The sequence below is a fragment of the Bicyclus anynana genome, chromosome 13, assembly GCF_947172395.1.
Source record: "Bicyclus anynana chromosome 13, ilBicAnyn1.1, whole genome shotgun sequence".
In the NCBI taxonomy this organism is placed as follows: Eukaryota; Metazoa; Arthropoda; class Insecta; order Lepidoptera; family Nymphalidae; genus Bicyclus; species Bicyclus anynana.
Window position 1 is genome coordinate 4,607,894 of NC_069095.1, and position 25,611 is coordinate 4,633,504.

Below are 25,611 nucleotides of genomic sequence, written 5' to 3' on the forward strand. Positions count from 1 at the left end.
ACAAATTTGGTAGGAGCCTACTAGAGCATATTTCATCAACAACTCACATTCGGCTCACTGTTGAGCACGATTATCCTCTCAAAATGTTAGCTACAACATAGTCCCCCACCCTGGCCCAATACGGAATGGCAAGGTTCAAAAATTACGAAAATTCCAAGATTTCCTCACGAAGTTTTTCCTTCACTGTTTGAAACATTTCATATCTTAAAATGTTCATTGGAATGAATTGGAGGCAGAGGTCATATCCACTGGGCTATCAAGAATCAGAGCAATTTGGATACTCGAAAGCTTAAACATTTAATAAAGAAGTGCTGCAGTTTTAAGGAGCCCAAGGTCTAGCAAGTTAAGATAGATTTTGCTTGTTAGTATTTCTCTCGCACCTACTTTAACGTCACTTAAAATAATATCTACCTGGCTATAATTGAGTAACAAAGAAAGAATACCTACTGTATTAATATTTCATAGTTTACTGTCCGTCCGTTTGTGTCTTCCCTCTAACAAGTCATTGTATATTTTATAAGTATGGGTAACATTTAATAAAACAATTTACATGAATTATAGTAATTTATTTACAGATTTTATCAAATACATAATATAATATTTACAGTGATTTAGTGCCATTTATATCTACAAACGATCCCTGTACAAAAAGGTTATTTTAGGTACCCACAAGTACGTCTGAGTTTGACATCACACAGATTTATCAACAGTGACCCAAAGAACACTTAAGTGACTTAAGAGGCTTAGAGCAAACACTATAAGGTAGCGCGACGTCATAAGCGGAGCGACAAGCGAGGCGGACGACCGCGGAACACGCTCGTCAGACATGACGCTCGAAGCGACGATAACGCGTCTACCACTTGAGCCTTCGTTTCTTGTTTCTTCAGCCGCTGACACGCTGCTAACTTCAGGTGGAACACAATTCGGTATTTTCACCTAGAAAACAAATTAAATCATTAGGAAATGGAACTGTTAAAAGGGATCTAAAGTGAACAATCCTGAACCCATATGCGACTAGCGAATGGGGACATGATTTTTCATACTAAGCCAAGGAAGACATTGAAAAAAAAATCGAGAATCAGACAAAGAGAATCTGGTCCTTTGAAACCTACTGTACCTTCCAAAGGCACCTCGGTCTTAACTCCATAAAACCGTACCTACAATTATGTACGACGAGAGCTTAGGCTGACAAAACTTCAGCTCTTTTAACTTGAAGTACGCAAGGCTCTTAGTCTATGTGTTTTGTCTATAAATTACCGTGTATTGGCTATTGTGATAATAATGGTACTTAACGATTGTCTTTTTAAAAACTACACAAACACCAAGGAAAACACAACAACAAGGTGTAAACTTCGTAGGCTTTACGTAGATGGATGTAAAGTACAAATGACGTACATATAACTCACCTGAGGTTTTGTGAAGTTAAAAGTATTCTCTTGACACCGCCGGGCCTGGTGAGCGAGACATGCCGCATATGCTATGGCATGCGGGATGTAACTTTGTTCCACTACTCCCGCGAATAACACTGTTGCCATTGGACCTGTAAAGAAAATAACTATCAGCCAATTTTTTAATGGCCTACACGGCCAGCCTCCGTCCTTAAATAGGGCCTATGGAACTTAGGCCACTACGCTGCTCCAGTGTGGGTTGGTGGGCTTAAGGTGCTTACTCTTAACGTAACGTAACGTAACGTAACGATCACAATCAGATGTAAATTATTACTATCCGAGGCACGGGGGGAGGGGAATGTTTATTGACAGTTTCTTGGAAGAAAGATAGCCTCTACATTCTGTAAAGGGCCCTACTCACACATCTGCCGCAGGGGCAATCTAGGGTGCACGGCGGTTGTGGCGATATCGGGAGTATCTCTACACACTTGCCTGCCGTGCAGTGTTCCAGAATAAGCCGAGCTGAGCACACGTATTGAGAATGGCACCCATATTATCGACCACTCAAAAGATTGGAGTAGCCTTGGCGCTTTCTGTGGTGCTACCTCAAAAAAAAAGGAAAAGGAGATACTGGGTGAAGAAATGGCTACAGAAAAGAAGTCAGTTATGCCACATGAATATTATAAAAGTACACATTTTGATTCTACGCTGTTTGTACGTGCACTCCGTGTGACAGCTGCTGACAAACTGACTGAGAAACTGCCCCAATCGCGCTACACACGCACCGACGACAGGGACGACTTAGGGATCAAGGATAGTCTCGCGCCCCTGCCGCCCTGCCGCAGGGCCATCCTCCCAAATTGCCCCGGCATGCCTACACACATCACAATTAAGGATGCAATTAAGGGTTATCCCCACTCCTACACCCTAGATTGCCCCTGCGGCAGATGTGTGAGTAGGGCCTTTAAAGTAACAGCGATGTGACATAGTTCGTTTCCATGGCAACTTCGTTGTTGGTGACATATTAATTTTGACTACACCCAGAGGTGATGGTTTCGATTCGCCCGTTGAACTACGAGTCTATTGTCGTACTCATTATTAACACGAATATTTTAAGACTAACTAACAATCAGTCGTATATTTTACGACTGACTAACTAACAATCAGTCGCTATATATTTTACGAATGGTGAAAAAAATAATTATTTGTTATTTTAAAAAATGTATGGCTCAGTTTTACATAAATTATAATAGAGCAATTTATTGCTAGATATAATGAAGCCGAGTAATGATCAAAGTCTTTGTTAGTCTAAAGTATCGAAAATGTAATAGTCTCCGAGTATCTACACAATTAAAGTTGTTTAATACATGTCTGTGAAGCTAAATCACAGTCTTTGATATATTAATAATAATTAATCACTCGTATCTCTTTTGACAACGTGAATTTAAAATTAGTTGCTTTTTAAACAAAATTCCTCTCAATTTCACAATATTGCTACTTTTATATTTTCTGAAAATTTTGCTCATTTATTTTGTCTAGATTCTAGATAGATATATATTTTTTTAGTTAGGATTATTCTGAGCTTTATACTTCAATAAAACCTATGGAGGTTATTAGGGTATTCGTTTCATAATTAACACGCTTAAATTAGCTTTCCTTGTAACTATTTATGTAAGAAATTCTAATCTTGGAATCTTAATTTGACCTACTTTGCGGTCTTCGATTAAGATAAAATTTTGCACACGCTCTGAATTCTAATGACACTACATGACTAGCTAAGAAACGTCATTACAAATCCAATATGGCGGCTTCTCCAAGATGGCGGACTGGCTGTTTGAAATCCACCCCTGTTTGATATTAAATGAAAGGGTTTGCTGTCAGAAATACGAAAAAAATAGTCACGTGACTTAAATCCAATATTCGTAATTTTTGGTGCGTGCCAAAAGAGTGTATTTTACTTTTTTAAACTATTTAAAGTTATTTTACTGTACCTAGTTTGATATCAAATATTGTCACTTTGAAACAATATTACGGCTGAGTCATATTTTGTTTAGATCATTTTTGTTTCAATATTTGCCATATCTTTCTAAATATGACCAATATTTCCCAGTATTTCCCTTCCCGTCCCTGAAGTTGGAAAAGATCGTGTCAGGAGTGGGTACGAGAATAGACCAACAGGAAGGGATCGAACCACCACTTCTCGGTGACGAAGCCGGTCCCTTTACCACTGAGATATTAAAGCTTAACTATTATCTATGCATTAATTAATTATTAGTAATAAAATTAACACTAATAATACCGAAAGTCAACTTGAATATTACAACGTTATTAATATTGAGACCGGGAGAGGACAGAAGATTTAGAGCTTATGTACCCCCGATACCCTCCTCCAATGCGGTTTGGCGAGCTTTAAGGTTATAATGTTTGACTCAGTAACGATCACTAACGCCAAATAATAACCGGGACCGACAACTTAGCGTGCTTTTCAAGGTACATGAACACGATCCCAAGTCAGCTACCTTATTAGCAACACGCTCAATAAAGAAATTAGCAGAAATAATACAATAGGAACCTTAAGCGAACTTATCCCAATAACTGTAGAAATCATGCCCATAAGGAAGAATACTGGCTGCATTTCCGTTTCCGTAAAACAGCCAGGCTGATCTTTTGCGCAAAACATGAGCCAGCCCTTCTGGCGCCAGTCAAGGCAACTATCTGCAGTAATTCGGAAAATTTAGCAGAAAGACTTTAGGAAATAAAGGGAAATTCTTAGGGAAAAATTATTAGGGCTCATGTCACTGGGTTTCTAACTAATAATAACTACTGCGAATTCTAATTGATTATTTTTAGTCGTTTATTTCTTTTCCGGGACATGCTGGGCCGAAAATGATTGGTCTCCTGTCTCGAAAGAAAGAAAAACTAAATAAATATTTCATACCACAACCTCAGAGTCAAGTTATCACTCTAACCAAAGACCTCAAAATCCAAAGCTGTATAGAATAAGCGTCAACTACCAATAGTTACTTACCCAAAGCATAAATGGGCACGTCTTCCCCACCATGCGACGCCCACTGTCGCGGCTTATCATACAACCTCTTTGTCGAGTACTCACTCGAACCAAAGACCTCATAATTTAAAGCCATATAGAATAACCACCACCAATAGTTACTTACCCAAAGCATAAATAGGCACATCCTCCCCACCATGCGTCGCCCACTGTCGTGGCTTTTCATACAACCTCTTTTTCGAGTACTCACTTGAATTAAAGACCTCATAATCTAAAGCCGTATAGAATAACCACCAATAGTTACTTACCCAAAGCATAAATAGGCACATCCTCCCCACCATGCGTCGCCCACTGTCTCGGCACAGCTGCGGCGTGCACTGCGTCAGCAGGGGTGGTCGATGTCCCATTTAATGGCAAAGCACGAGGCTCAGAATGACCTGGCCCAGTGCCATACAGCAGTGTCGTGTACCGGAGACCGTCAATATCTGATACTACTGTGTCAGCACCTGTCAAACAATATTATTCAGTACTAGCAGACGTCGCGCAGTTCCACGCGTAGTTCCTGTTTCCGTATGAATACGGGGATACAATATAGCCTATAGCACTCGGGGATAGTGTACCTTCCCAACTGTGAAATAATTATTCAAATCGGTTTAGTAATTTCAGAGTCTATTCTAAGCTAACAAACAAATCATTCCTCTTTATAATATTACTATAGATTGTCAATTTATTTTTAACTAGCTGACTTTCTAATGGTAAAAGAGTTTTTAAACTCGGTTTCATAGATCCAGAGATTACTCACAACAACACCACAAAATATACTTCGTTATAACATTGGCAAAACTCATTTGGCTACCTCTCTGGAACAGTTGGTATTGATTTGTGTAATTTGGTATGTCTGGGTTAAATTCCAAAATTTAACCCAGAAATTACCTGAACCAAAATAAAATCCTACATTGTAGGATTAGCGTCCCATCCTACCGCGTAGAAAACGTCAGATGTATGAATAGAACTTGCATATTTTCCACGTTAGCCCGCTACTATGTTAGAGTGCATTGTCAAACATCAGGTGATATCATGTAGTCAAGGGTTAACTTAGCGTTAAATAAAAACAAAAGCAGTTTAAAATTAAATTTAATTAAATTCTTGTATGCCTTACCTAATATTGGATGTCCTCTTGGAGTGGCTTGACCACCAAACGTCATAACATGACCATGATCCGCTGTGACCACTATAAGAGTCTCTGCTGGATTCACTTTCTCTAAAGCTGCCAATAAAGCAGTCTCTAATTCTAAGGTCTCGTCGAGCGCTCTGTACGGATTGTTGTAGTGATGGGCGTGGTCTATTCTTCCACCTATAAAATTCCAAAAATTTAATCTTCTATATATAACCGAGAGAGCCGTGATAGCCACTGCCTCCGATTCCGGATGGTGTAGTTTTGAATCCGGTGCGGAGCATGCACCTCCAACTTTTCAGTTGTGTGCATTCATAATTAAATATCACGTGTCTCAATCGGTGAAGGAAAACATCGTGAGGAAACCTGCATACCAGAGAATTAACTTCTTTCTCTGCGTGTGTGAAGTCTGCCAATCCGCATTGGGCCAGCGTGGTGAACTATTGGCCTAACCCCTCTCATTCTGAGAGGAGACTCGAGCTCAGCAGTGAGCCGAATATGAGTTGATGACGACTAGCTAGCACCACAAATATTTTAAATGATTTTACATTCAAAGTTTCAGTTTTATAGTTGGTCTCTCTAGAAATGCAGCTAGTTCTATATAGAACTATCCAAAGCTGCTCTAATAGGATCTTACCAAATTTGGATAGGCAGGGAGAACAACACGAGCAGAGACGGGGAGTGTTGATCGATCGTCAAAGAATTCCTTAACCCTACATCCAGTAGTCACAAGTCCTGGACTTTGCTTGGTGTTTTTCTCTCTACCACGCGATGGACCCGGCACCTGCACTGTGAATCCATGGAATGAATATTCGTCTCTGTTTCTTACCTTCAAGTAGGAGAAAGAATCCCTTGTCGTTTTTTGTTAGTATCGCAAGGGCAGCTCGTGTCATGTCTGCAAGCGATGGGTCATCTGCTTTTACAGATGTACTGGCAGCTGATCCCTCTTCAGTGTCTAGCACTGCCCCGCGCTCTGCGTTGAACTCCATGTGAGAGTATTCAAATAAACCTGTGTGAGAAATTATTCACATCAATACAATTGGAATAAAATTAAAGTGTCTATCAGTGATTTCAGACACCGAGGGGCCGCTCACCAACACGATGGGCTAACCAGCTGAAGGAGGATAAAAGGACGAAGTTCTACACGATAGCAGAGATGCCCACCAACAAAAGCCGATGGAAGGCGTGGACCCGCTGGAGGCTGGGATCTTACCAGGATCTTCAGTAATGAAGGAACGACTGTAGAGAGAGAGATCTGTGATTTCACAGTAACTACGTTTTCTCAAGTGCTCTTATTTACACGATACTGAAACGTAAACAAACTTTTTTAATTTTACAATATATAGTTCTTGCGAGTTTCGTGAAAAACTGAAGTTCATGCAGATGAAGTCAAGGGTGTCCGCGAGTTTTAAATATTTTGAAAGTTTCATTAAAGCACATAAAGTGAACTGTTGCTCGTCAAACGTCACCTTCATCTTCAACGTAATTTTTTACTTCTAAACCATCCTATGCTAAAAATGAAGCTTTATTTTTAAAACTTGAACATGTGAACTGTATAGGTATAACCATATTTTATATATTTTGTCGATTGTAAAATGTTTTTTATAGCAAGCTGTTTACACCTGTAAGTGGCTGGACACATTGTCCACGATCATTGTGTATTTTTTTTATAACATCTACTGTGTACTAGCTGTAGGTGTGTCAAATAAAATAAATAAAAATAAAATAAAATCCTCATACGACCTACACAAACACATCCTCAGAAACTTGTAACTTTACAAAGCAAAATTCCATTGCAAAGTCAGCAATTCGTACTCAGGCAATTGAATATTGTAGAAAAGAGTTAAATAATTTCACTCATAACTCATAGGCACATTAAAATTAAAAGACATAAAACTTGAAGTAATCTAATAATAATAATTCTTTGGAAGAATAATGTGTGCAAAAGTTTCTTAAAAACTCTAATATTATTATAAAAGATTAATTAAAACCCCAACACATTATTTTATGAAGAAAGTCGCGGAGTAAACGCGAATTAAAAAGGTTTAAGAGGATTAGAGAGAAAAGCGGCTGTGGTTATAATGTAAACACAGCTAAATTAAGTCTGACGCAAATGTTTATAAAGGGATATTATACTCTCTTTGTACACATTAAATACTCGCAGTAATGCCTCTCGACTTATGTGTTCTGTTTCAAGTTCACGCCACATAAACTAAAAGTTATATTTTCTCTTACTAACTTTAATTACTAGCTTTCTCTCTAGTCTCTGTGTGAAGTCTTCCAACCTGCATCGGGCTAGCGAGGGACTAAAGGGCTAACCCCTCTCATTCGACGGCCTCCGTGGCGCAGTGATATGCACGGTGGATTTACAAAACGGGGTCCTGGGTTCGATCCCCGGCTGGGCAGATAGATTAGTCCAGGTCTGGCTGGTGGGAGGCTTCGGCCGTGGCTAGTTACCACCCTATCGGCAAAGATGTACCACCAAGCGATTTAGCGTTCCGGTACGATGCCGTGTAGAAACCGAAATGGGTGTGGATTTTCATCCTCCTCCTAAGAAGTTAGCTCGCTTCCATCTTTGACTGCATCATCACTTACCATCAGGTGAGATTGTAGTCAAGGCCTAACTTGTAAAGAATAAAAAAATAAAAAATAAATCTGAGAAGAGACTCGTGCTCAGCAGTGAACCGAAAATGGGTTGTTAATGATGAATATAACTAGCTTTGCTCTGCGCGGGTAGAAACCATTTTATTTACCAATAAGTAAAAAACATCCTTGACGCGTGTTGAAGCCGTGATAGCTCAGTGGTATATCATATGACCTCTTGCTTTGCTTCAGAAGGCGTAGTTCCGTAGTAGTGAAACCGCGCGGCGTCAGCTAGATTTAAATAAAAGTACTGAACGAAAGTTCATTATAAAAAAATAACCAATTTATTTTTTTGCCCAAATACGATCATCTATACACTTTTCACCTTATTTCAGCACCCTCAGGAGATGCTGACTCTACAATGGAAATACTTTAAATAAATTAGTCAGTATTTAAAACACCTTCACAAATAATAAGTTATTTATTTTAATATAATAAAGAGATAAAGATTGTGTGTAGGGAATGGTTGTCTCTGTATCTACTTAACCGGTTTTGAAAACTGTTAAGAAAGCAACGTAATTTGCGGGTATGACACTCGCAAATAACGTTGCTTATGTTTTATTGCCGAATTGCCGGGAAAAATGCGGGTGAAACTGTGGAGCGTCTGCTAGTTATATCTATATTAATATTGTAAAGTGGAAAGATTTGATTGTTTGTTTGTTTGCATAATACCTTTAAAAGATAAACATGAACAATTGTCCTTACCTTAAAAAGGTAAACATGTGTTTCCTAGATTTTTTTTTTTAGATTTTTTATTGGGAAAAAATCCGTCATATTAGATTTTTGTGTAACTTGAACCGTTTACCCAGCGCACGCATCGGAAGCTCTCAAAGGGATTATTATTTTTTCCAGTTTTTACCACATTTTTATTTTATTTTATAGCCAAAGCCTTCCTCAATAAATGGAATATCCAACACGAAAATAATTTTAAATTCGAGCCAGTAGCACCTGCCTAACTAAGTTTATTTGAAATAAATGAATTTTGAAAGTCGATCTAATTTTAGAGTCGAAATAGGTGCTCGGTTATAGGGACGGGCGTTAAATCTGTGAGGTTTTGCGTTCTATACTTGCCCGTTTGAATATTGTTGTAGCCACTATAAGCACAGTCTTTGTGATTAACTGGAAGGTATAATCCTTCCTTACTATCAGGGGCGTATCTACCGCTGTATCAGCCGTATCAATGATACGGGGCCAACAATCTACAGGGGCCCCTTACGTGTGAAAGCAAAAATTAGTAAAATGTAGTCCACAATCTCACCGAATCTGGTGTTTCCAAAAGTCGAAAAAGCAATCTTTTTTCCCGAGTTAAGCATGCGCCCAAAGCTTGGAAACGTCCTACATAAGTTAAGCCACTGTCATATTTATTTTAAGCAAGCATTTTTGTTTCTATTGTAAGAATTTTTTACCCTTAATTTTGGCACCCAACTAATTTTGATACGGGGTCCCTCCAAGGCACACTACGCCACTGCTTTTTTTTATTCTTTACAAGTTAGCCCTTGATTACAATCTCACCTAATGGTAAGTGATGATGCAATCTAAGATGAAAGCGGGCTAACTTGTTAGGAGGAGGATGATAATCCACACCTCTATCGGTTTCTACACGACATAGTACCGGAACTCTAAATCGCTGGCGGTACGTCTTTGTCGGTAGGGTGGTAACTAGCCACGGCCGAAGCCTCCCAACAGCCAGACCTGGACCAATTAAGAAAACCTCAATCGGCCCAGCCGGGGATCGAACCCAGGACCTCCGTCTTGTAAATCCACCGCGCATACCACTACGCCACAGAGGCCGTCAAGCTTACTATACACCTTCAAGTTGGATGGCGTGAGAGCCCAGTGTATATGACCTCTGCCTTTGATTCCATGCATGGGCATGCATCTCCAACTTTTTAATTAGGCATATGAATTCTAAGAAATGAAATATCACGTATCTCAAACGGTGAAGGAAACTATCATGAGGAAATCTACATACCTGAGAATTTTCTTAATTCTCTATGTGTGTGAAGTCTGCCAATCTACATTGGGCCAGCATGGTGGACTACTAACTTCTCATTCTAAGAGGAGACTCATGCTCAACAGTGAGTTGAATATGGGTTGTTATTGATGATATTCGCTTTTACATACTGTCACAATAGCTTAGTGGTAAAGGGGCCGGACTCATCACTGAGGGGTTACTACACTAAAATCATTATTAAAACATAGCTATTGCATTTATAAAAAAAAATACTACATAATTGATCCATTAATAACTTCAGTAGTTAAACTATAACTTAATAATAATTATTATTATATATGAGCAACCTTGTCATGCACCTACTTATTATATAATTATATCAATTTACATAACAATCCCGCTAAATTGCTTTGCTGATTTGCCATAATAATATGACTATATACTGATAAAATATGTTAATATCAATTAGGTGCTGCATAGGCAAGTCTGTATAATAATAATAATAATTAATTAGTATAATATTGCCAAAGCTCCTTACTGCAATTAGACCGCCTTCACTGTGGGTTGTTCATTATAAATAATAAGGAAAAGTACTCCTCAATGTTTCTTTAAATAAGATATTTACTCAATAATTGTCTGTTATTTTCTTAATGATTAATTATTATGTTCCCACGCGTACGTTATTTTATTATTTTCATTATGAAATACTAAATATGTCTCGCGGTTTTTGTCACCGTAAAAATAAACAGTTTTAATTAACTGTCCCTAATTACCTGTCAAAAAAAATTTTGTCATTCGTCAACTTTGTTAAAATCCGATTGGCTCCACTGTAACTCAGACTCAATAGATAGTGGGTTCGATACCCGCTCACTGCACGATTGTCATACATACTCCTCGTTGTCGTTCAATAAATATCATTTCTTTTCTTATTTGTATTTGTACTTTATCATTTCTTGTATTTTACCTAAATCATGGTAAAATAATTAAAAAAAGAGTGTGTTTACTCTTTCAGATCGACTGTTTAAATAGGTGTATGTTGCCTCGCAGCATACATCATGTACGTCTCAATAACTACGCATGAAAAGTGAAAGGTGCGCAAAATAGGTTGCGCTCAAAAACGTAACGCTGTCATTCGTTCATCGAATTTTACTGCCCATATTTTTTCCATACCGGTAGCTATATATGAAAAATCGATTCTTAAGTACTAAACTCCAATAAAATTACTGTATTTCTACTATACACGGTAAATGAAAAATAGCGGCAAATTGCCGCATCGCGCCCACTGACGTTGGCCTAAAAGACGCACCTACTCTAGGGTTAAAGAACAACAACAACAACCAACAAAGCTTTATTATATGTAGAAATATAGATAAAAAGACCGAAATAAAGCAGCAGCCAATTTAAATAAAAAACCAGTTCATAACAACTTTTTTGTCAATGTTTTTTTAAGTCACGTAGTCGGCGAAATGAACAATCTCAATACTTTTTTGTCTTTTATTAAAAAATGAATAATTCACCGCTCGTTTACTGTTTGAGAACTTATCCTGAATAGTTGGACATTGAAACGGTTGTATCTCCATATAAATCTGTATCATTTTACTGAAATGTACAAGTTTACTTAGTTTCTTTGTAATTTTTTTTTTGTGTCGTTTATTTTTTAAAAGCCCAACTTAGTTAAAGCTTATATTATGTTTCTCAATATATTTCTCTATTTTATTATGAAAGTCCCATCCCAGTCAGTTACAGAGATTAGAAAAAAGAAGCACTTGAGAAAACGCGGTTATTTTGAAATAACAGATATTTAAATTTTATTTATATGTATTGATATGCCGCTCGCCTCCATGATTGGCATAGAAATTAGCGAGGAAAGGAGGCAGAGAAGTAGTGTGGCACCGTTACTCGTCATGCTGCATGTCATGTTCCTCATCCTGCCTACCGCTCCCTCTTATGTCGGTTTTTGAGCGCAAGTCAAAGGACAATTAGGAAACTTCGCGATGAATTGCGCGAGTAGAGCAGCGTGAGAGCTGAGAGGGGAGAGAGGGGAATATCGCAGCAGCGCGAGCATCTATAGCGGAATATGCCATCATGGACCAAGTTCTTCTCGGACCAAGGCGCGCTTGGAACCATCGTAACTTAATCGTCGTCGACCCCCCTCCAGGTGGACTGATGTCATCAAGCGAGTCGCAGGGATTCGCTGGATGCAGGTGGTTCAGTATCGTGATATTTGGAAGTCCCTACAAAAGGCCTATGTCCTGCAGTGGACGTCCATCGGCTGATATGATGATGATGATGATTTAATCATGACATTACATGGAATGACGAAAGTGCAACCAAATACTAATTGAAATAAATAAAAATTTTAATTTGATTTGATTGCATGCATTTTTTTTATTGGTTTACATTGGTCTGTTATATCTCAAAGGGATTAAGGTAGGGTAGAATTTTCGATGGACAACTCCCAGGCGGCTTGACATTTCTGGAATTCTCAAGAAATATCATCAATTTATACAAAAGCTTAAAAAATAATGAAACATTTTTCATTAACCGCTCTATTTATTGGTGAAAAGTGCATGAATATCCGTTCAGTATTTTCAAGTTTAACGCGAATAGATAGACTTTGTTCACTTTATTTTATATTTTATGTCGTAAAGATAAATTCAAACAAAATGTGTGAATGTATTGAGGTGCTATAAAAATAATTTAGATATACCTGAAACATTTTTGATAGTTTTATTAAACCAACTAAATCATAAAACTGCCACTTCCATTTATCGACGTGATTGGTAATTCACGGTTCACGTTTTTAATTTTCTGCTATGGCAAACATATTCTTTTTTCACCGAAAATTCCAAAAGGCACTTCACATTTTAGTATCGAGCCACTCTGCATGGTCAATGAAAATTTTTGCACCCGATAAAAAATTGGTTGCTGCATTAAGGTACTGGTACATATGCTCTAAAATAGAATGCTAAAGACGTGCTATTAAGTATTCTCCATACGAGCATACGTATCATCAGTTTAAATTTGCTAGCAATAAGCATGATATTATTAAGTATGCTCCTGAATATGTATGCTCAATGCTTAAGAAAAACTCAATCGGTCCAGTCGGGGATCGAACTCAGGACCTCCGTCTAGTAAATCCACCGCGCGTTAATATCACTACGTTAAGGAGGCCGTCAAAAATTGGTAAAAGAATTTCTCAAATTGGTTAATTAAATGCAGACATTACCGCCTATAACCTATAACCTCTTTGTAAAACAAAGTATAGAAGTATAAATATAATATAATAATAATTAATTTACTCACCTAACAAATAATCTACTGTTCTTGGATCTAACTTAGCAAGTTGTTCTCTTGTATGAATGTACTGCGCCCGTAACCGCCTTCTCTTCTTTTCTCTTGCCCAGTCTTCCGCTAAGTTTCTTCCGTCAAGTCTTCTTCCTTCGCGATTAGGATGCTCCGGATCTGGAGTTACGTTTGGAAGGAAATGACGCCGTCCACCACCCATTATAACCTGGTAACACAAAATAACATAAGAGTATTCTCATATTAAAAAATAAAACAATCAAACCACGTTATCTATAAACAAATCGACAGCTATTTATAGCGTTTTATGACCCGTGATAGCCCAGTGAATATGACCTCTGCCTCCGATTCCGGAGGATGTGGGTTCGAATCCGGTCCGCGGCATGCACCTCCAACTTTTTAGTTGTGTGCATTTTAAGAAATTAAATATCACGTGTCTCAAGCGGTGAAGGAAAAACATCGTGAGGAAACCTGCATACCAGAGAATTTTCTTAATTCACTGCGTGTGTGAAATCAGCTAATCCGCATTGGGCCAGCGTGGCCAATAGACCACCTATTGGTCTAACCCCTCTCATTCTGATAGGAGAATCGAGCTCAGCAGTGAGCCGAATATGGGTTGATATCGTTTTATATGTTCTGTGCTCGTACCTAATCACACCATAGACTATAAAGGGGAAAGTTTGCATGTAAGTTTGTTACTTCTCCACGCCGTAACTAGGTACCGATTAGGTTGAAATTTAGAATGAAAATAGATTCTCTCAGACTCAGGACTAACATAATATACTTTAGCCCTGTAAAAATCCCTCGTGCGAGATGTTGGAAAATCCGAAAAAATTAAATTTCACGCAAACGGAGTCGCAGGCGCCCGTTTATCTACATACAATACATACGAGTCTCCTAACATTACAACGGCTTGACGATATCAAGGCAGCTCTAGCTTCCGAGACTATATGTGTCGTATAAACTAACTGTACGTTAATTGAATTACTAATTAAAACAAGATAAAGAATATCTATTTTATACTATTTGGTTTGGTTTAAATTATTTATTAGTGTATTGTGTTTTTGTGTGTTGTGTTTTACATGTTGTTTAATGATTGCTGACGACGAATGCCGGTGTGCGGAAAAATTCAATCGAGCTTGTCACACCGTTAAGTTACACTGGAAAATGTTAATATATGTATATTTATTTTTAATTCAATAAAATGCAATGAATAAAGTGTAATTTTGAATAATAATAAAATAAACATATTTTGAAAAAAAAAAATGGATAAAAGCCACAGTTTTATTGAAAAACAACCTGAGTAAGTAAGTCAGAGGAGGCCAGGGCGTTGGTACAGCTTTATAGGAAAAGTTTTAAGCTAATTAATTAAATTATAAGATTTGGTTTGATTGGTTCAAAGGCGGCCTTACGGAGCGGCATAGTCCAAAATGGACTCAGCTCCTTAAAATAAAGATTAAAAAAAAAAAACAAAACCTGAGTAAGGACAGACCCAAATTACCTCTTCAGGCGTTAAAAATAACAGATCGGTTTGAGCTTGCTCTAAGTAGCTTAGCAATTAAACCCGGAAATGAACCAAACATTCTTCATGCGAACGAAATGTATTCCAAGAATTTTTTAATTTCAAAAACAAGATATTTATGTGAACTAGTATTTGCATAGTATAACAACTTTCACCAAGAGAGAGCATTTTCTCTTATATTATGTTCATTATTTCACAATAACAAAACAACTATTTAATAAATTTCCAATTATCTTTTATGTAGACAGGGAAAAATACAATTCCTTTGTATTTTTCCATATTCTACGGGAAAATAGGTTATCGGAAAAATAATTATCGTAACCCGCGTCAATCAGCAGAAACTGGGGTGCTTTGCTGATTTGCAGGTGAACTGAAATTATATTATTATAAGAAAAAAGTATTTTTTGAATAAACATATGAACATTGTTTTCTAAATACATTTGCATGTAAACTGAAATAATATTATCATAAGAAAAATGTATTTTTTGAATAAACAATTCTGTTTTCTAAATATATTTGCAGGTAAACTGAAATAATAATATTAAAATAAGAACAATGTATTTATTGAATAAACATGTGAACATTGTTTTCTAAATACATTTAAATGTAAACTGAAATAATATTATCATAAGAAAAATGTATTTATTGAATAAACAATATTGTTAACCGACTTCCAAAGGGGAGCTTCTCAATTCCACGCGTATGTTTTTTTCTAAATATATTTGCAGGTAAACTAAAATAATAATATCAAAAGAAAAATTTATTTATTGAATAAACAATATTGTTTCCTAAATATAAATGATATGATGGAAAAAAGAAACGTGATATTTTGCTGTGAAGTTGACCGTTAGACAATAGCGGCTAAAGGTCAGCTCCATACATAATAAACGATTTTTATAAGCAATCTTTCCTTTTATTTTATATTATTCTTTTATATTATTTTAGTCTGTTGACTGTTTTTCACTAACTACTTATATGGCGAGGTGACTAGTGAAATGGGACAAATTATCTATTTCTAATACTTATTAACTTTTTAATAACGACTAAAAATTTAATTTATAAAGGATATAGGTTACAGGACATTAAATACTATTAGGTGTGTTACAAGGTCAACAACAAATAATACCTAATAATATATATATACATAAATAACTAATGGAATTGTGAATGAGTGCGCTCAGTTTTGTAGCCTATTATCCGGTTCACTTTTTGCGGTCATTATGTAAGGACGTAACCGATCTATAGTATAAAAAAATATCATTGAGTTATTGAGTCAGGTTACCTGATGTGAGTCTGGGGCGAGTATGATTCTCATGTTTAAAGAACCTTAACTGCTATGCAAGCCAATCAAATCTCATGTCGCATCTTATTTAATATAATAACACGTTAAATTGTAAAATACGTTAGTTTATAATCTCAATTGTGATATTGTAATCTGTGGATATATTGTGAATTGAACATACTGACTACATTAACGTGTTATTTTTCGGTATATTATAATCTATCGAAGTGAAATCGTTAAATTGCAATCTTAAAACTTCAACTGTCCGAACTTGCTCCTGATTGGTCGGCTTTACAACAGACCGTTCTGTGTCCATAGAGTTAGGAATGAAACACATATGTCAGTCAAATAAAATACTTCAAGAATTGTGACATCATTATTTATTATACCTAAAGACTGACTTAAGTGTTTTTCACCTAAGTGTTTGTCACCCGAATTTTTGTGTTTTAACCTAAACTAACCTAACTTTAAATTTGACAAAATTATACTTATAATTAACAATAACAACATTTTATTTATGAAAGAACAGTGTTTTAAATTAAGTGTTTAAAAAATTAAGAAACGATTTTCCACCCCTCCGATTTTCTTTCTTTTTCTTTTTTCTTTGATTTATCCATTGTAATTTTTACTATTTTTATTATGCCCGTTGTAATATTTTTGTAACTCAATGGTCATCCTGATTGACAATTTAACGGTTTCACTTCGATAGATTATAATATACCGAAAAATAACAGGTTAAATTGTAGTCATTATGTTCAGTTCACAATATATCGACAGATTACAAAATCGCGAGTGAGATTATAAACTAACGTATTTTACAATTCAACGGTGAAATTTATAAGAAAGAACAAGTTGAATACCTACCTATTGTAATTTATAATATACTCGTAGAAGAAGGAGACCTTTATTTCCCACAGATTAAACTATAAAACAGATAGAGTTGGCACAAACACGGAATAGTATACAGTATCATTTTATTCCAAGCAAACACAAACAGCAGCACGGAAGCCGGTGTAAATTTCGACACGTTGCTTGCAGTGGCGCGGTTTCTATTACGAGACATTCTAGGCAAACACAAGAACATGAAGCGAGCTAGTAAGCTGCTAGTAAGTTGGCTATATTAAATTTTATTGTACCAGCATATATAACACAAAACTGTTTTTAAGTACGCCTGTTCTTATCAAGCTGCTGAATATAGGCGGCTTAAGATTTCGGTATTTGGGAGTTACAAGAGGCTTATGTCCAGAGGTGGGCGTCCATCGGATTATAATGTTGATAATGTATGACCATAACTCATGTTATGACTAACTATCCAACCGATGATCCCATAAAAGTTTCGTTTAAAAATTTAATTATGAGAGGGTTGTTAGATAAAATTTAAAAACTGTACTTGTGTATATTAATATTGGTAAGTAAGTACCTATGTAATAATATGGATATATATTCTTACATACAGTTTGTACTGCCTACGCTTGGCTACAATAAGGCCTGATGAAAAGCAGTAATGAGATCTGCGACGCATGCCTAAAATACTCCAAAATTAGTAAATAACACGGTAAAGGGGCCTAACCCAACACCATGGGTCATGGTTTCGATTCCCGCCCGCTAGACCATTGTCGTTCCCACTCCTAACACACTCTTTCCAACTAATTGGATGGGAATATTAAAAAGCTATATTTTTTTTTATTCTTTACAAGTTAGCCCTTGACTGCAATCTCACCTGATGGTAAGTGACGATGCTATCTAAGATGGAAGCGGGCTAACTTGTTTAGAAGAGGATGAAAATCCACACCCCTTTGGTTTCTACACGAAATCTACCGGAACGCTAAATCGCTTCGCGGTACGTCTTTGTCGGAAGAGTGGTAACTAGCTGGACCAATTAAGAAAACCTCAATCGGCCCAGCCGGGGATCGAACCCTGGCACCTCCATTTTGTAAATCCACCGCGCTTACCACTACGCCACGGAGGCCGTCAAAAATTTTTCAACAAATGCCTATTCATTTTTGCCTGAAACACAGATGGTAAGACATTCCACACACTTCACTGTTTGGATTAGGAACGTTCAAGTGAATGAAGAAATCTTACATTAATACTTCTCCCTGGTTCGTTCTCAACGAGTTGCAGAGCAATATCCTTGCAGTCCCGCCGTACGGTCGGCGGCACCCGACTATCGTCCTCCCAGTACCGCGACGGGGCGTGAGCGTACAGCGCTGCCGGCGTCGCGTGTGTGATACGAGCAGTCGTCACGATACCGCTGGACTTTCCTGTATAGAATAGAATAGAATATCTTTATTTGTCCACACACAAGTAATAAAATAAACAAACAGAACATACAAAAATCTGGTCGTGGACAAAAAAGGTATCTACCTCAGCACGATGCCACAGCGAGCTGTGGCGCTGGTTTTCAGGTGAAACCTTGTGTGATCATGAACGACTATGGTTAACTTAAAACTTATACATGATTACATATTCTATGATTTATGCTAAGTAAAATAAAAAAATGAAACAAAAAAAGCTTGATGTCTTGCACATAGTAAGTACAGGATAGTATAAAATGTGTTGTTGGTCTAGCTGTTAGCTTATGTGGCTTTGGATTTTATTTTTTACAAGTTAGCCCTTGAATACAATCTAACCTGATGGTAAGTGATGATGCAATCTGAGATGAAAGCGGGCTAACTTGGTTTCTGCACGACATCTTACCGGAACCCTTAATTGCTTGGCGGTACGTCGGTAGGTGGTAACTAGCCACGGCCGAAGCCTTCCACCAGCCAAAAATTCAGTAAGTAAGTATAATTATGACGTTGCGTTGGATCAGGGGTGTGATTTTGCCATTTTAATATCGATGTAATATTCGCCTTTAAAAATATAATGTCTTTAACAACGAAATTTTCATGGAAATGAGCGATGACACATCGCTGTAACTTAACAGAATACAGGGGGAACGAAATAGTTATATTAAGTGAATACAGCGTTGTGAAGTAATATAATATATATCTACGCTTGCCTATTATTGTAGACTGAGGAGTAACCTACCTCCATCATTTAGTTCTTGTATATATTCGTAACATAACGGTTGAACTAGAAATACCGAGCGCTGGGCGATGAATGAACCAGCGAGCAATGTTTTTATTTCATCATCATTTATGAAGGTAACTTTAGTTTATATAAACTGAATATAAAGTGTAGTAAAGTAAGTTTTTCATCTAATGAATAAATAAATAACGTAACAAAATAGTTCCTTCATCTGTTTTTTTTAGCTTGCCGGGTCTAAGTCTTTGATCTCTGGAGTAAGAACAAATTCATTTTTATTTTTGTCAATACATATACATAATCATACCGTCCATCTTAGATTGCATCATCACTTACCATCAGGTGAGACTGAAATCAAGGGCTAACATGTAAAGAAATATTTTCAAATTGAACGTCACGTCATCTTTTACTGAATTAGAAGTTGTTGGCCGTTTTTCATGCCATTGAACTACTTACTACACAAACCGGAATATTTAGGGAGTTTTTTAGACGACGAAAACGATTACAACAATGAAACATCGATACAATCGAACAATCTAACGCGTTTGTTTAACGCGCCGCTCAACTATCCCAGCCGATTTTACAAACACTTCTAAATGCCCCGCTCTATATAGATAGATCGTTGATTCTTTGACAGAGAGGTAACGTCTTGCGAGGTAGGTCCTTCTATTATTGGTCCGAGATAATTAATTTATTGTTTGTGAATCCGGGCTCAAAAGGGCTAGAACCCAGCCGTAAGCCGTAAAGCTTATTATTAAAAATACAATGTATGTGAATCGAAACGAAAAGTGACGCCCTGAAAGAACCTTTTTGAGAAGTGATATTGTTGTGTAAAAAGCCTAAAGTTGTGGACTATAGTGATATGATACAATACCCAGTCGTGCCTTTAATAGCATCTATTAAGGGGAGATAGCCACCGTAAACTGCAAATGGCAGTAAAATTTACGTGTCTACGCCATTAGCCTTTAGTACTCACCTGCTTCATGCGCCCAATCAATAAGCGAGGTGACTTTGGAATTGATGGCCGATGCGCAGCTATTGAATCGACCTCCAGCGTCCAGACCTAATGTCTCGTATCGTGCTTTCACACCGCAGAGAAGCGCAGTGGCGCAAGCAGAGGATTCGCCTGTTTGAGCGTCGATGTTGTAGGTCTGGCAACAAAAAAATAGTAATAAGAATCACTTGAACGTCTGTGGGAATGATAATGCCTCCATTACTTTAACAGTATACGCTCTTGGGATCTATCCTTCTCCATTTTGAAGCCTCAATTGCTCAACGGTAAAGGGATCGGACTCTTCACCGAGGGGTGGCGGTTCGATCCTCGCCCCGTTGGACTATAGTCGCACCGACTCTTAGCACAGTCTTTCCCGACTAGTTGGAGGGGAATGAGAATATTGGTCATTATGAGCTGCGTTCGGAAATTTGCAAGTTCGATGGATGTTTCTTTGATTATTGGAGGATTTGATGTCTCTTTCACGCAAAACCTCCATAATAGATTTCGCTGAAGTTTGGAATGAATATAAATGATACTCGTACACTAGATTAACACATAGGCTAGTTTTTGTCATAGAAAAATACATGGTTTTCGCAGGATATATGAAAAACTAAATTTCACGCGGTCTTGGTAATGATATTCCTATTATTATTATACCTAATCTCTCTCTCCGCGTCGTGTTCCTCATTACTGAGGGTCGTGACCCCTATCATACATTCATAACCTTTTTCCGCACGATGTCACGCCATGCGGCTCGGCTTTTCGCGACTTGTAGAGCATCGTGTACTTTTGTATCGAGAGTGGTGCGGATTTGATCTGACCAACGCATCGGGCTACGTCCCCGAGGTCTCTTTCCTTCCACTTTGCCAGTGATAACAAGTTTCTCTAGGTTATCTCCTTCTCTCCTGGCAATGTGACCGAAGTACCTAATAGCCTTAATCAATAAAATGTCACACCTCGTACCTCGAGGAGCACGTAAAGCCGTCGATCCTGGTCACTATCCTTAACATCTGATAGTGGTCGTTAACGAATTTAACATTAACGCCTTAAGCCCGCCAACTCGCATTGGACCTCTCCTATATGGAGACGGCCTGACTCAGTAGTGGGCTATAAAAATAGGCTGATAATAATGATTATTATAATGACTGAAATACCTATTTTGACAGTCCCAGCTACCCCACCTATTGGGAAGTGTAAAATTATCGCCTACAAACTGAGCAACACTTAACAAGACAATGCCCTGAGGACATACGACGAACACGTCCTACAAATTGCCGCCCTATGGCCATCAATCTCAGGCGTAAGTCTCAAGCCTCATAAGAAAAATGTATCTAAGTATTTTACATTCTCGTATCTTTAAACGGCATATCTATTATTTCTTGCATTATCACTTATCACGTGATGATTGAAAAGCAACGTTGGTAAAGTAAAATTATCACTTAATTGAAATTCATTAGACTACCTGACTTCTACCCAGAATAGTACTGGAATTGAGCATCTCTTGGTGCTAAATCTTACCGATATTTTTCGAGTTAGCTCTTGACTACAATCTCACCCGATGGTATGTGATGGAATCTAAGATGGAAACGGGCTAATTGTTTGGAGTAAGACGAAAATCCATACCCCTTTCGGTTGCAATAAATGTAATATTAGCATTGCTTGTGAATTTTTAAGCAATCACACTAACATTATAAAGGCGAAAGTTCGTTTGTAAGTGTGTATGTGTGGGTGTGTGTGTGTGTGTGTGTATGTTTATTTCTTCTTTGCGCTGAAATTTTAAATGGAAATAGATTTTACTCTGGATTAAAACAAAGGCTACTTCTCACCTCGGAAAAATCCATGGTTCCCGCGGGATTTGTGAAAAACTAAATTTCACGCGGACGGAGTCACAGGCATAATATAATATTCACAAAGGAATAATATGATATTCTGGTGAGAAAGCCGGCAAACCTCCCTGGTCGTGACTAGTTTTCTGCGGCGCTAGAAATGAACGTAACACGCTAGCTTGCACTTTATGTTGGCCTCTTTTTCAGTCGACACGTGTCTATTGAGTTTAGTTTTGTGACTTTACGTATATAACTGAACAGTCATAATAGTTTAGTGCAGTGTTCAGCAAAGTATGAGACCCGTGTGTAATGTTTTATTTAGGTTTCAATACATAGGTTACACTTTAATTATCACCAGTAACTCATACCCTTAACCTGACCTTTCAAAAATACTTGTAAACAACGTCTAGTCGAAATCAATTAATTTTGGCTTTGTCTGTGACTTTGACTTTGATGTGCCGCAAAAAAAAAATTAACGTGACAACGTCTTATAATTTGATGGAGCCGACTGTACACTCGAAAAAAGATGACTTCATGCGTCGTTCCGTCGCTTTAGGGTTGCCAACTCTTTTTACAAGAAATAAAGAATATTCTAGTCTATGAAGATTATTAAACAGTATTTTAGAAAAACGAACATTTTGTTTAGAAAAAAAATCCTATATTTTCTTATAACGTTGTCACGTACAACTATCGTCAGTAAACCGCCTTTACAGACAACCGATTTTCTTAAGAAAAAGTTGTAAGAGTGACACTGTTCCAAATTTAAATAGATCAATGTTTCTACAAGTTTCCCGGGCAGCCTTTGTTCTATTTAATATCTGGTTCGTATTTAAAAGGTGTGTCGTAAATATTGATTTTAAATGTTGGTTTTCTTTTTCCATAAGAACCTACCTTGTGCCTTAATTATGATGAGCATGGGTGTTTTCCAGTGTCTGTGTGTATTTATACGTTATATAAGTATTTATATGTAGTATATAATTGTATATTAATATTATAATATCAACTATCTTAGCACCCATAACACAAGCTACTCTGTATGCTTACTTTGGGGCTAGATAGTGATGTGTATTGTATAAGTATATTTATATTTATTTATTTATTTACAGAAATGGGATCTCAGAAGAAGAAGTCTCAGATAGTAATTAATAAATATTAAAAAATGTTGATTGTATTTTTCATTATATATCTAATACCATCATTTTTTCATTTTACAAGTCTAAAAGTTAGTTAATTAATCTCTTCATAGTGTCCTTCTACAATTTTTTAATTTCGCATTTATACCTTAAACTCGAAACGTCTGCGGAACGCTGGCTTAGTGATTAGCTTACGCTCATCGAGCTCCAGGAAGTCTGGCTGATTGTTAATAGGCTTATCCATCGAGAGTTTCCCAGTAGCAGTTCGGTTCCGAGAAATTGTTTGTACTAAACCATCTTCACTCGCAGAGTACATAAAGCTGAGTACGTTATCTTGTATATATCCTCCTGGGAGTATAGGATTACAATCGTACATTATGAGATTAGGAATACAAAGGCATTACTTTGCGCAGTTGTTTGTTAAAATTTCTGAAAATTCTTTAATATATTTTTTTATTTCGACTGCGATCTCACCTGATAATTGACGATACAGACAATGGTATTGTGTTAACTTGGGAGTATGGTTCATTCGAAGTAAACATTTAATTGATTTTTATCGTAATGGAACGCTAAATTGGTTAGAAGTACGTCTTTGTCGGTAAAGTGGTAAGAGGTGATTCTTATGAATTAAATGGAATAAAAAATTACTCTTAATATTACATAATTATAATTTCAGGTCGGTTTTTAAAAACATGAAAAACTAACATCGTTCGAAACCCCATTCATTCATTTCCAACAGTTTCAGGTTTCTTTTTTTTTATTCTTTACAAGTTAGCCCTTGACTAAAATCTCAAGTGATGATGTAATCTAAGATGGAAGCGGGCTAACTTGTCAGGAGGACGATGAAAATCCGCACTCACACACATCGCACCGGAACGCTAAACGCTTGGCGTTGGCGGTACGTCTTTGTCGGTAGGGTGGTAACTTGCCACGACCGAAGTCTCCCACCAGCCAAAAAGCCAGGTCGTCGAATATCAAAGAAAATCTTACAAGTTACACAACTATATTTAAAAGCTTCGCAGTCTTGAAATGTTTTCTTGATTGCGTGTACATTACGTAGCTCTTAATGCTGCATCTTTCACAAAATATTACCTTCATGAACATTTTGGTACGAGAGCTGGTCGAAATTTTCACGTAGGTATTTCATAAACACACCCTGTACCTCTCCTTTACTACCCAACCTATGTATTTACTCTGTCAATATTCGACTTAACAGTGTAACCGTTTCCACAAGGATATTTTTTGACAAAAAAAAGGCTTTAGCGATATAGAGGTTGATTTAGTCCCAATACTTCCAGTTCAACAATTCGTATAGGACGAGTCAGCTTATATCAAATCATCGTCATTATCAGCCAATGCCGGAAATTGGCCTCTTGTATCGTCCAAACTCGAGCCGCCAGTGTCCAGCGGCTTCATGCTAACCCTTTAGACTTGTATTGCACCCAAATTCACCAACAAAATTGTCTGTCATTTTTGATTATTGGGGGGGATTTAGGCGAACATATTTAACACCAATAAATGTGTATCCTTACTGTCTCATTACACTAAACACAACTATAAATTTAAATCTTAATTTACACACGCGTAATTTTAACACACGATTATATAGACGCAATTTGTATAAGAACGTTAGATCATGATCATATGCCTTTGACAGAAGGGTAAAGTCTAGCGAGACAGATCCTATTGGTCTGAGTACAAACCGCTTCAGCTTCGCAACTTGGTGTCTTTAGTTCTTACGAATCTCGTCGTTTCTGATTCGATCACACAGAGTAAATCCAAGCCTAGCTCGCTCTATCATTCGCTTAGTAATTGCCTGAAATACCTACCCAAAAATGGCGACCCTATTATGTGCTGTAAGTGTTATTTTATAGCACAGTCATCATATCAGCCGATGGACGTCCAGTGCTGGAAATAGGCCTTTAGTATGGACGAAATATCTCGGTCTTGAGCCGTCAGCATCCAGCGGCTCCATGCGTTCCGCTTGGTGTCGTCGATCCACGTATCCAAAGGGACGATCAATACTGCGCTTTCCGGTGCGTGGTTGCCATTCAGTACCTTATGTCCATAAAGTCCATCGGCTTTTAGAACAATGTACCCCGCACCACTTCAGCTTCGCAACTCGGTGTCTTTGGTTCTTCAACGGATCTTATCGTTTCTGATTCGATCACGCAGAGTAAATCCAAGATTAGCTCGCTCTCTATCACTCGCTTAGTGATTGACTGAAATACCTACCCAAACATGTCGACCAGCAGGTCTATTCTGTATACCTCTATCTCTTTCTATATTATCGTTTTAGACAAAGATAGATAGAGGTGAATTCAAAGTTATTTAAAACATCGTTACAGAATA

The 25,611-nt window shown here is 37.3% G+C and overlaps 1 protein-coding gene across 1 annotated transcript in view; it reads right to left on the reverse strand.

Annotated features, from left to right (window-relative positions):
- Positions 1-551: 551 nt before the first annotated feature.
- Positions 552-25,611, reverse strand: part of LOC112057927 (alkaline phosphatase) — a 117,009-nt gene continuing 91,949 nt past the window's right edge. Inside the window, exons 5-12 of the mRNA XM_024098540.2 lie at positions 20,283-20,457; positions 18,362-18,540; positions 13,473-13,680; positions 6,399-6,578; positions 5,555-5,749; positions 4,704-4,901; positions 1,407-1,540; positions 552-936 (exon numbers count right to left, since the gene is read on the reverse strand). Coding sequence (XP_023954308.1) covers positions 691-936; positions 1,407-1,540; positions 4,704-4,901; positions 5,555-5,749; positions 6,399-6,578; positions 13,473-13,680; positions 18,362-18,540; positions 20,283-20,457 — 1,515 coding nt within the window. The 3' untranslated portion in view covers positions 552-690. The remainder of the gene's footprint in view (positions 937-1,406; positions 1,541-4,703; positions 4,902-5,554; positions 5,750-6,398; positions 6,579-13,472; positions 13,681-18,361; positions 18,541-20,282; positions 20,458-25,611) is intronic.